The sequence below is a fragment of the Zeus faber genome (assembly GCF_960531495.2).
Source record: "Zeus faber genome assembly, chromosome: 17".
Lineage (NCBI taxonomy): Eukaryota > Metazoa > Chordata > Actinopteri > Zeiformes > Zeidae > Zeus > Zeus faber.
This window is the reverse complement of record NC_137204.1, coordinates 21,195,934-21,208,433: the sequence shown is the minus strand read 5'-3', so window position 1 is coordinate 21,208,433 and position 12,500 is coordinate 21,195,934. Positions and strand designations below refer to the sequence as shown.

General features: G+C 46.1%; 1 protein-coding gene across 1 annotated transcript in view; it reads right to left on the bottom strand.

Annotated features, from left to right (window-relative positions):
• The window catches only part of rc3h2 (ring finger and CCCH-type domains 2), a 21,885-nt gene that overhangs the window by 6,084 nt on the left and 3,301 nt on the right, over positions 1 to 12,500 (bottom strand). The window contains exons 3-13 of the mRNA XM_080018366.1: positions 12,285 to 12,402; positions 11,075 to 11,308; positions 9,154 to 9,329; positions 7,377 to 7,577; positions 6,352 to 6,484; positions 4,776 to 4,894; positions 2,810 to 2,922; positions 2,002 to 2,304; positions 1,706 to 1,890; positions 1,223 to 1,584; positions 729 to 875 (exon numbers count right to left, since the gene is read on the bottom strand). Of these exons, the coding sequence (XP_079874492.1) occupies positions 729 to 875; positions 1,223 to 1,584; positions 1,706 to 1,890; positions 2,002 to 2,304; positions 2,810 to 2,922; positions 4,776 to 4,894; positions 6,352 to 6,484; positions 7,377 to 7,577; positions 9,154 to 9,329; positions 11,075 to 11,308; positions 12,285 to 12,402 (2,091 nt within the window). The remainder of the gene's footprint in view (positions 1 to 728; positions 876 to 1,222; positions 1,585 to 1,705; positions 1,891 to 2,001; positions 2,305 to 2,809; positions 2,923 to 4,775; positions 4,895 to 6,351; positions 6,485 to 7,376; positions 7,578 to 9,153; positions 9,330 to 11,074; positions 11,309 to 12,284; positions 12,403 to 12,500) is intronic.

Genomic DNA, 12,500 nt, shown 5'->3' with positions numbered 1-12,500 from the left:
TCCCCTTTCTTGCAAATTCCCTCGTTGTGGGACTAACAAAGGCTTGTCTCATCTTATCTCCGTTCAATGCGTGGCAAACCCTAACTTATAAGTCAACTTAAATCTGTGATCGCTCCGTCTCTTTTTATAGTCCCGCCAGAAATTTCTTATTTTGCAACCGCAATAGTGAATGCAAATTCTGGACAGATCTCTGGAATCGCGGGAGTTTTTCTGCATTACGTGGCCAAATCAACGAGCCGCTACAGAGCCGACGTCAGCAGCAGCGTCATACAAGAGATGCAGTAATTTAAAGGTTTACGAATTTATAGAGCTACTACCTGGAACCCATGCAAAAGCATTTTCTTTTTAGTAAATTCCCATTGTCCCAACGCTTGGAGAATAAAAAGATGACGAGTACTAAATTAAGTTGCTTCTGTGATGTATTAGGACGGGAGGTTACTACATAATGACTTGCTTCATTGGTAGAAGTAAAAATAATTGCTTGTTTATGCCTTGACTTGAGCTTTTTGCCAATTCCTGCAATTTCACCGCAAAAAAACAACACATTTTGTTTTGAGAAAAGCCGCTCCGTGATGAAGCATTTTTGGATGAAACAAGGACAAAAAAAAAAAAAAAAAGACTCCTGACTGTCGACTTCACACATCAGACACACAGTATAAACCGGAGCAGGTGTGGACCAGGTGTACTGTGTGGACCAGGTGTATGAGGGGTGTGTTTGATGTGCGTACCCTGTGCAGCCCTGCGCGGTGCTCCACCCCAGAGTAGTAGTTGCTGTCTAGAGAGTTGAACCTCTCCCTGAGCGGCGGCTGGTAGACGGAGGAGTGAAGCACCTCAGGGGGCAGCGAGTTACTCCGCGCGTCTTCCCTGTGGTAAAGCTGTTTCAAGGACAACAGCAGAATCAAATAATGAAAGAGTAAAAAGACACAGAGGGTGAACAACAACGACATCAAAGGCCTTGAGATGCCAAGAATGACGCAAATAAACATGGGATTGTGGATAATACAGAAGCGTATATGAATAATAAAAGTGTCATGTTGTTAATAGAATAATGCAATTTGAATAAATATTATCAAAACAAATACAATTTTAAATCAAATTAAAACACAAATTATTTAAATGAGTAATTACTCTAATTAAATATAATATATATATATATAATTAAATTATTAAAATTGCCATAATTTTAATTATCAAAAATATTTACAATCAATATCAATCTGACCTGTGGCCTCCACACCCTTCTGCTGTCATACAAGGGAGCGTAAACCCCGTGGGCCGGGGTCAGGGGCCCGTACTGAGGTTGCCCCGGGTGGGGGTGGTAGGGAGGAGGCCCCAGCCTCTCCCTAGGCGGGGGCGGTCCGTACGAAGAGGACGAGGGGGAGGGGGAGGAGGAGGAGGGGGAGGAAGGGTGCGGGTGGGGGTGTGTGTGCGGGTGTGGGTGCGGGTGGGGGTCTGGAGGATAGGGAGACGGAGGGGGGCCGATGGAGGGGGGCAGATAGGACTCCTGGACGTTGGTGGATCTGAGGAAGCGGGCCATGCACGGCTTGTGAGGAGGATGGAGGGTGGAGGGGTAGTAGGAACCGGCTGGAGGGAAGGAGAGGAGGATGAATGTTATACAACACAACAGAACAAACGTATTTCAAATGACCATAACAAGTCAAAGTAATGATATTTATTTAAATATATTTTTTATAAAAAAACTCACTGGAGTCATACGCATTATGTGTTTCCTGGTAGTAGAGCTCTGACGCCTGGGAAGGATGCGGCGCTCGCAGCAGGAACTGTCCCTGTTTGGGCAAAGGATGACCATGATCATGACCGACAATGGGAAGGATGGAAGACGGCGAAGAGGAACTGTTGACGGGCGTCCTGGGCGGAGAAACCTGCTTCCTGAAGGAAAGGACAAAAAAATAAAAAATAAAAACGGCATTAGTTGACAGCAATGGACGAAGAACAGAAGAAACCCAAAGACGAGAGATTCGGAGAGCGAGGATATCTCACTGTTCTCTGCTGGGGCCCGGGAACCCGCCGGAATCGTTGGCCCCGGCGGAGCCGTTGGGCGCCGCCCTCTTCATCTCCTCCGTCATGGAGCCTCTCGGGAGGAGGTGGGGGTGGGAGATTGCGGGCACCACCTCGGTGAGATTGCCGCCTGATTTCTCCCCAGACCCCCCTTTGAAGCCCTGCCCCACGTCCACGGACACTTCCACGGCGCCGCCCTCCAGGGTCAACGTTTTACCCATAACCCCCTGGGACAAGGAGAAGGGACGACCCACACTGCTGATCTTCTTGTTCCTCAGCCTGAACCTGGAAGGAGGAGGGAGGGGAGAGATTTGAGCATTAGAGTTCAGTCCACACAGGTATAGTATATACAATATATGATACACAGTAGATAAAGTGTATTGTTATTGAATCCATTTGTGTTTTTAAAAATCATATATGTGAGCGTAAAATGATGTACGGCAGCACAAGTTCGTTGCTGCATTTCGTCCACAAGGCCAACCTGGAATACATGCGTTCTTCATTGCCAAAAAATGAACGCGTATGTCTGTTGATTAAGCTTCATCTTCCCAAATATCAGTTTCCTTAATCAGTGCTCGACGCAGGCTCATCTTGGCACAATTTATGACGTTATCGTGACCCTAACTCTGACATAAACAATGAGCAACAAGCATGGCAGCCATAAGCAGTTTTGGGATATCACATAGTTATTACAGTGTAGTGTGCGTGTGTGAGATGGATAGAGAGAGAGAGAGGGCGAGAGAGAGAGAGAGAGAGGGAGGGAGAGAGAGGGAGGGAGAGAGAGACATACTTCTCTAACTCATCCTGTGTGTGTGCAAATGTGCAGTTGGTTCCTCGGGGGCAGCCTCCCTGCTGGCGGAGGTCTCGACACATACTGGTTTTATACTTGCTGTTGGTCTGCGGCTGAACACACACACACGCACACGCACACACACACACACACACACACACACAACATTAAAACAGGTTGTTTCATCAAAGAACTGCACAGTTTTAGTTTAGGATCGATGGATTGATGAGGACTGGTTTGAAACTGTGTCATTTGTTGTTTTTAAGTGAGGGCCATCATCTCAAGTCACCACCTGAAACAGGATAGATGTCACGGCTGTCATGTTGTGGTTGAAAAATACAGAAGTGGAGGTTTTACCATTGTTCAAATTTAAATGAGTACATCTAATCATTGGGACTTGGTAAAAGAGATTTTGTTGGCGTCGTGGTCGCAGCTGACCTTGTGTGAAGATAAGACAGAAGGTTTCACACAAGGTCATCTGCGGCCGACCTTGTGTGAAACCTTCATTCTTATCTTCAGACTCCACTTTGCTGCTGCAGCTTTCGCTGCGAAGCTTTAACACAAACCAGCTTTGATCTGGACTCATTGTATACGTCATTATAAACTGACAGGGGGAGATATGGGTGGGATATATTAGGCAGCAAATGAACAGTCAGTTCTTGAAGTTGATGTATTGGAAGCAGGAAAAATGGACAAGCGTAAGGATCTGAGCCACTTTGACAAGGACCAAATTGTGATGGGTAGACGACTGGGTCAGAGCATCTCCAAAACGGCAGGTCTTGTGGGGTGTTCCCGGTATGCAGTGGTTGGTACCTACCAAAAGTGGTCCAAGGAAGGACAACCGGTGAACTGGCGTCAGGGTCATGGGCGCCCATTGATGCACATGGGGAGAGAAGTCTAACCCGTCTGGTTCGATCCCACAGAAGAGCTACTGTAGCACAACGTGTAAAAGTTCATGCTGCTATGATAGAAAGGTGTCAGAACACACAGTGCATCACAGCTTGTGCAGCCGCAGACCGGTCAGAGTGTCCATGTTGACCCCTGTCCACCACCATAAGTACCTACAATGGGCATGTGAGCATCAGAAGTGGACCATGGAGCAATGGAAGAAGGTGGCGTTTTCTTCTGACTACTTCTTCCGATCGAGCATCTGCAGAACAACAAGGCCCCACCTCGCAACTTCCAGGACTTAAAGGATCTGCTGCAAACGTCTTGGTGCCAGATGTCACAGGACACCTTCAGAGGTCTTGTGGAGTCCATGCCTCAGAGCTGTTTTGGTGGCACAAGGGGGACCTACACAATATCAGTGGCGGTTTTAATATTGTGGCTGATACATATATATATTATTATTGCAATTCCCTTTTTTACATTAAGCAGATGCTTTTATCCAAAGCGACTTACAATTATTCAAACAACGATGGACACAGCCATCAGGAGCAATTATGAATTAAGTGTCTTGCTCAAGGACACCAGAGCATGCTAGCAGGAGGAGCCTGGGATCGAACCACCAACCTTTAGATTAGTAGACGAGCTCCAGCTCTACTTCTTGAGCTACCGTCTTATACCATCTTTTGACAAAAGCATATTCTAAATGACATAATGCAATGTGTGTAATGTAACATCCAAAAAACATCCAACAGTAATTTAGTTAATTACCACAATAGAAACACTAGACTAGTGTTCGTGGTGTAGTGCTTATGTTGCGTCATTGTCTCATTGTCCGTGTCCTTGATCACCATAGACAGGAAGGCAACTAATCAACATCATCCATGTTATTTTGGCTCCTTTCCCAGTGCCCAGTTGGAACAGCAGCCTCTCAGATAGCCAGTCTTATCATAATGTTTGTACTGTTGTGACTTAACCATTAAGTTACAAGAGCATATATAGCTGAAAATGATCATGCAAATCACCTATTAACTGAACACCAATGCCAGTAGCAGAGTCACAGTTCAACTGGACGACCCACCTGTGGAGCATCATGGCTCTTCTTGCTGAAGTTCTGAATGAACTCCACCAGCCCGTGGACCACCACCTTCACAGCCAGCAGCATGCTCTCCAGCTCCTCCCACGACGGAGCGGGTGCTTCTACGTGAGGACGACAGCGGCACCGATTAAAAATAAAAAAATATGAATTATACCCCGTCACTTCTACATCTATCCTGTAACTATAAACTACTATGGGAATTCACAACCCCGGCGGCGCAGCAGGGGTTAGCATGGGACTACAATCACAGCACCGATATGGGAGGAGGCATCCACCTCAAAGATATACTCGACTTTAGTGGCGAATATACATCTTGGAAGTTTGTTGCTATTAATATTATGATTGGTACACTGTTGGCAAGTCCCCAATTAAATGCAAAATAATCGCATTTAATCCCAGTGTGCAGCCACATTTTCAATATGGGATGCTGATGTTCATATTTATCTTAAGGATTTCAGAGTTTTGAAACAGGTCCAGTTCCCGGTGGGCTCTTTGGTAGATGTTGTATTCTTGGCAGGTTGAGCTTAGTCAAGTTGTCCGTGCATAGCAATTCCCTACCGCAGCACTTTTATGTTTTTTCAGTTTCATTAAAAATTCTGAGCTCGACGGTATCGCCGGTCCAATAATCGGTCTCCCGGCCTCCTCAGTTTTCGTGCCCCCTCTTGTGCCGCGGTAACGGTTTGTATGTGCGACAAAACATTTGTATTTATGTTTTTTTTCATCTCACCACCTACTGGAGATGTTTTCCAACAAAACCATGCTTTGCCATGGTAACAATCTCCATTTTGGGTCTTCGGCACCAGACCATCAGGCAATTTCATAACGCCATTATGAAACACGAGGGCGTTTAACACGGTGGTGGTTGAAGTTCTGTCGTATCGGTGCTCCAGCTGTGCACGGATCCGGCGGATTTCACCCGTTGGTTGTATCTCTGGGCTGATGCGAAGCAGCAAATCCAGTGTTTGACTCAATATAACGGGGGAGTGACGTTACTTTCTGAACCTGTGGTGTGTTCAACTCTGCTGATTTGTCTCTGTTTGCCTGGATTTTTGCCCGTTCCACTTTTCATGCCAACTTATTCTACACAAGTTTTCCCTATATAGCAAATTTAATTATTAGCCAAAACCAACATTTGTAAAAGTGCTATGTTATAAAAAAAATAGAAACTTTATTTATAGAGCACTTTTCAAAACAGAATTACGAAGTGCTACACGGAGAACATCAAATAAAAGCAAACATAACAATTGAAACGAAACAGGTACAAGCAGTAAATATGCAAATAAAATAAGCAAACAACAACAGTAGAATTTCAAAAAATGTATATAATGTGTGAAATTCAAAATTACTTTTAATAAATAAATAAATAAATAAATAAATAGATAAATAAATACATGAATTAACTAACTAATTTAATAATTTATTAATTTCCAAACAAGAGATAAAAAACAACTCAAGTATCAACCTTATTTTTTGAAAGACTTATTTCTAAAGGATTATAGGGTTTATTGTACCTTCCTTCTTTCAGAGTAAACTCAGTAATACCAAGATGCTGAACTACCTGGGTTGTGGTCTATGTTGGCGAGCAGTTCCAGGTGCGGTCTGAGGCTGGTGAGGTTGGCGGGGTCTCCGGTCCGCTGGAGGACTATGGTCAGCTCCTGGACGCTCTTAGCAAACGACTCCGGAGACTGCAACTAGAGGGGAGGATGGACGGAGTGGAGGGGGTGTGAGAGGACAAACGAACGACAGTTTGAAGGACGTGACTCTGTCAATGTGATGTGACTCGGAAACAATTAATTGATTATGTTCCTGGCGTTTTTCAGGGCTAAAAGTATCTGAAACACAACGTTGGCAGTAGGCACATGGTTGAGGTCTCGTTAGAACCGGGGCGTTTCAGACGTCTTATTTTGTCAATATCGATCGATGTTTGGAATCGATGAATTGGTGAATTTTATTGTCATTTTGTCGTAATTTAATTCGTTTCGGGAGCGGGGTGCCACTTTGTGACATCGCCATCCAAAGTTATATCAAGTCCAAGCTTTGCCTCCCGCAATTCATTTTCATCCAGCCACTTGTGACACGTAGACAGACAACTTGAGCCGGTGCTGCGTTTAAAGGAAACTCTGAAAACTGTCACTCGCGCCGCATTTTAGAAATCATGTGAAAAGAACGGCCAATCGTACGGAGCAGAGAAAAAAAACATGTGACACGAACAGCCAATCGCACAGCAGGAGCGCCGGTGCTTCCTCTGCGCCCCCCTGCCCCCCCCCCCCCCCGGCTGCAGCGCCCTCCTGCCGGGCAGCGCGCAGCGGGGACGAGGACCCCCGGAGCTGACGCGGCGGGTCTTCCTCAAACTCCAATTTGAACTCGAACCCGCATATAATCACAGAGCGGACCCCGGGAACCACGAAAAACCTGAGATACGTGCCTAACATGACTAAACTGTAACATGTATTGCTGCCTGCAGCTAGATTTATCATTACGATCATTATAATAATCATTATAATAATCATTATAATAATCATCATCATCATCTTCCCCTGGGGCATCTCCGCAGGGTTTGTGATATTCATATGGAATGTCTACCTTGTCGATGATGGACTGCATGTGGGACTTGTGCACCAGGTCTCCGTACAGCAAGGACGACCACTGCTCGGGGGAGATGCGCAGGCCCGCCTCCATGGCGATGTGCACGATCTGGGCGTCGTGCTCCCTCCTCAGGGCCTCGTACGAGCGGAACTCCTCCTTCAGCTGCATCAGCGACGAGTCTTCGTCGCGCTTAGTCACCTGGGGGCGGCGGACGGGGACGGACGGAGGGAAGGAGCGGGGGGCGAGAGCAGGGATGGAAAGAGGTCGGATTTAACACCGCGGGACCGACGGAGGCCAGGCGGAGGACAATGCGCGATGCACATCGCCACGTAGGGGCTACTCGCTTCTGATAAAGAGGGAAGGGAAGAAATTGGAATAGTGCTACATTTAATTCAGGATTTCGGAACTGAATTTGTACTTGGTGTCTTCAGACTGGTAAACTCACATTCAGATCATATGAAGGGGATTCCACTTCTCAGAATCTGCCCTATGAGCAATCATCACAAGACACCAGTCGTAATCCACCCAGGGAGACGGGTTTTAGAAAGCCACCGTACAGTTACACCGTTTACCCAATAATTAAAAAAATGGTGTGGAACTATTATGGTCTGTTTTGCCTGTTCGCCGTGTGTGTGTGTGTGTGTGTGTGTGTGTCTCTGTTCGTCCGTCCGTCTGTTTCTCGGTCCTTCTCGGGCCTGTTTCTCCCTCGCCTCATAAAGCATGGGGTCGGTCTCCTCGCCCGGTGTGAAACAGCTTATCCGTGGAAATGTAGATGGTGGTTACGTCACGGCAGGTTGAGCGCCATACCAGACAAGCCGGACATTCTCGCCGGCTGGCGGTGCTCGCCTTCTTAGATAATGCACACGCGCAGGCATTCATAGATGTATAAATATACCAGACATTCTCGGTCCCTTGATATGCACACGGGGTCGCAGGACATTTCTAACACTGATATAGTGATATTTATTTGAAGGGGTTTTTTTTATAAAAAACGAAATGTAGTTTGAAATGAATCAGAATTTCTATCGAATCCATGTGGGGCTCCCTCCATGCTCTTTGACATAATAATATGATATAAAGGCCATTTCACATAAAACAGTTATACAAACAGCGCAATGCAATGTGGAATCTGCATTTTGACTAGTAATGCACTGTCAGTTTTGAAAGTACAATTTTTATTCCGCCTCAGTCCGTTGCTTCTAAGCCATAATCCGAATTGTCATGCATATTAAATGGTGGTGCTTGCTCCATTTTGGGGCCTTAAAACAGGTTAAATATCAAATATACACAAAAATCATCTGACAGGAACGTTTAAGGAGCTCAAAGAGCGGCACCGCCCCCGGCCGATTTCAATGATTTTGTGGAGGTAAATGAGAATCTATTTTAACAAACTCCTCGAATCAGGTCATCTTCTGATTTAAGGCTTTGGACTTCTGCATTCTCCAATAAAAGCATGTTACTGCATATTAACACATGTTGGTGCTTTTTTAACAAAGGAACCTGATGAATGCATTTAGGGGCCGTTCACTAGGACCTACTTGCATTCATCAGATTTCTTTGTTAAAAAAAAAAAAAAAAAAAGCACCAAAGCGTGTTAAAAGGGAGGGGCCTTGCAGAAAAGATTTGGGAACCACTGCAGTAGGTAATAGCTGTTTTTTAATACCTTTGGATGTTTCTGTGAAAGTCAGTGCGTACGTGTCGATGGCCGATGCCGTGCGCTCACGCGCAAGCTCTCACGTGCACACGGCGCAACCGGCCCCCCACGTCTGGGTACCTTGAAGCAGGAGGCCCTGTAGAGCAGCTGCACCACGTGGCCAATGCTGGTCTTGGAGGCCTGGGGGAAGCGCGCCTCCAGCTTCTGGACCACGAACAGAACCAGCACCTTCCTGGACAGGGCCGAGCCGTCCTCCAGCGCCAGCAGGACCAGCTTCAGAGCGTCTTCCTGCATGGCTGAGGGCCGAGCGGGAGCGGGGAGCGGGGAGCGGGGGAAACAAGGCGAGAGGGAGAGTATAAAGAGAGAGAGAGAAGGACGGGCGGAGAGGAAAAAGCGGCGAGGAGCGAGGAACAAAAGAGCAATAGAGGGATCGGAGGGGTGAAAAGGACAGGACGTTTAAATAAAAGAGGGATCGGAGAGAATGAACCAGCACCCCGCAGCGTGAGCATGTATACGGGTGATAAAATGGACAACAGAGCTCGTGATACAGTATATTTCACATCCTTCCAACCGGGTGTCCTCAGTCATTCGAATGAACTCATTCTGTTATCATGACAAAAAACACAGGTTCCTCGCTCAGAATCTGCCCTATGAGCGTTCATCATTGGACACCAGGTCAGAGAATGTACAGCACATAGTATGGAACGTATATACTTAAATGTCTTGAGATCACTATTTAAGGCCACAATTCAGCCTCTATGGCGTGGCCTGGAGTGGCCTTAACAGAATAAGACCTAGAGCGCTTCTACATGACGACACATGGCGCATGATTCATGGCTTAAATACGTTTAAAACCCCATTAAATCATTTGTTAAATATGAAAGGTTCCACAAATCCAAAAGGTTCCAGGCTCAGTTCCCACTGACTCTCTCTCCCTTTAACTCGACCTCTCGTCGCTATTTTTGGGAGGGCGTCACCGACACCACTGACCCATAACCCTTCTGATACCCCCGGCTGATCCAGGGAACGCGGTCGGTGTCTTGAAGAGCGCTGGCGATACTCAGTCTAGACTTATGTCAAACATTTTAAACAGCAAACCAGATCTTAAAGCAAAGCCTTTGTTTAATGGGTTTTGCAGCCGTGAACCGCCACCTCGGTTCCCCCGGTCGCTCCACCAGGCTTTTGTCATTCCGGTCAAATCCTCTCTCTACGATTTGCTCATCTTCAGAGAATCTGTGTAGCCCTTCATATTTTCTTGGAACTCTTTCATTTCTTTAATGCTTTTTGCGAGTGTGCGTGTACACCAGCGGTGGCCAACCCGCGGCCCGAGGGACGCATGCGGCCCCGTAGACCCCAGCGGTGATGGAGAAATTAAGCTTTGTTCAAAATGTATTCATAAAATTTACAGGGGGGGCTATTATGAAAAACTCCCTTTTCTCAGTGCTTGCGCACATACATTTGGGTCTCTGACGGGCCTACAAACACACCAGCTGTGAAATGAGCAAAAAACGGCACGTTTTTTGTGAGCTGTCTATTTTTAGAAAACGTGTGTTTCAACAAGCTGTTCAGATTTGTCTCCCAACCCGACGTCACATTGGGCCTCGGGAGGGTGGCTCCACCCACTAAACAGCCTGTCCCAGAACAGGACGTTAAAGGCATGTGATAATGGCTAGAATGCATAATCTTGAGAGGTATTTTCAGCAAAAAAATTGAAAACATGTCTTGGGGCCCTCAGAGACCCATATTAAATTGTTGAGGAGAATAATAGGTCCCCTTTATTAAAATACACAGTATATTTTCTTAGATTGAGTTAAATGAAATAGAAATTCTTGAATTTACCCCCGGGGATGGACGAAGTTCTGTACCTTTTCTTACCGAAGCCTTGATTCATTATTTTCTCAAATATTAAACTTTGTGCTATTTTAGGAACAGCAGCCTGTATCTTATAAAATTCGATACTGTGTGCAAAACCAGTAAAAAAAAACCAGGCTGGCCGCCACTGGGGTGCGCACGTAAAGTTCTTCTAAAGTTTCACACTCACCGGGTCCCAGGAACTGGCAGCCTCGCGCGCGCACGGCAGCCCAGAGGTTTGCAGAGAGCTGCTGGGGGTTCTGGTGCTGCAGGATGAGCTCGGTCACCGTGCGCTCCCCCAGCGAGCGGCCCGCACGCACGGCGCGCACGCGGCCTTCCTCCTCCACCAGCTGGCAGTTCACCATGGTAACAAGCTTCCTCTGCATGGGCCGACTGAGCACGCTGGGACTCAGGGTCACTACGCCTGTGGCGGCAGGGACGGAAGGCCCTGAACTTAATCACTGTGAAAAATGACTATATTCAACATTATGCTTTTTTTTAAAAATATAGATATATATATATTCAAGATTCAAGAGGTTTATTCGTCACATACATATACATACTTTCGTACATATATGCAGTGAAATGTAAATGCAACGCACCCGGTGATTACACACAATATGTCCTAGACTGAACACAGTAGCTACCTAAGAATTTCTACTTGACTAACCAACTGATTCCTAAAACGTAATGCACATAATGTAAGTCTAATACTATAGAATAAAATAAAATATATAGAATAAAATAAAATAAAATAAAATAAGATAGAGGGTAGATAGAAGATAGATAAAGGGAATAGGCTTATGTATATGGGATAGACTTATCTATATGGGATAGGCTATTTATGTAAATACAGATATGTGCATTAAAGTGGCATGTGAATAAAGTGAGGTAGTGTTTGTGGGATAATACAGCACAGTATACAACAGTACGGCGCAGCAATACGGTAACACGAACAACCCTGAACAGTGCCACAGTATGCGGTACAGTATGCTACATACAGTACAGTAAGGTAGTGGAGCCTATGTGTGTGGCTCAGTGAGGGCCCCTGGTGAGGTCAGCATTGACAAGTTCTTATGGCTTGCAGGAAAAAACTCTGTCTCAGTCTCTCTTCCCTATATCATCCTTGTTTACTGAACTTATTTCTCCCGGAAACAAAATTATTTTGATCATGCTCTTCATTTAAAAGCTGAATTTCATCAAGACGTCTCACATTCCCACTCGCCATTTTAAATGCCTCGCGATTTAAATTCCTCCGCAGGGAAAGAGCAAGGCGAGGGTTTGAAGACAAAAGTCGACGACGCTAAGTCATAATGCCAAGCACGCCGCGTCCTCCCACAATCTCTCCTCCACCCTCCACCTGTGCGCTTTCTTCCAGACACAAACAGTACAAACGGTACCTTTGGATCCGCTGATGGGCTTCAGGTAGAGAGCCAGCTCCTCCACGCACACCCTGCACATCTCATAGTGTTTCACCTCCGCTGCACTGCTCAGACTCACTGTCTGCACCTCCGGCACCTGACACACGCATTAGAGGCGCATTAGAAGGAGGTGGAAGAAATTGATCCCAAAATTAGTCGCACATTCTTTGACCACACTACATCCAGGCTCTCGAC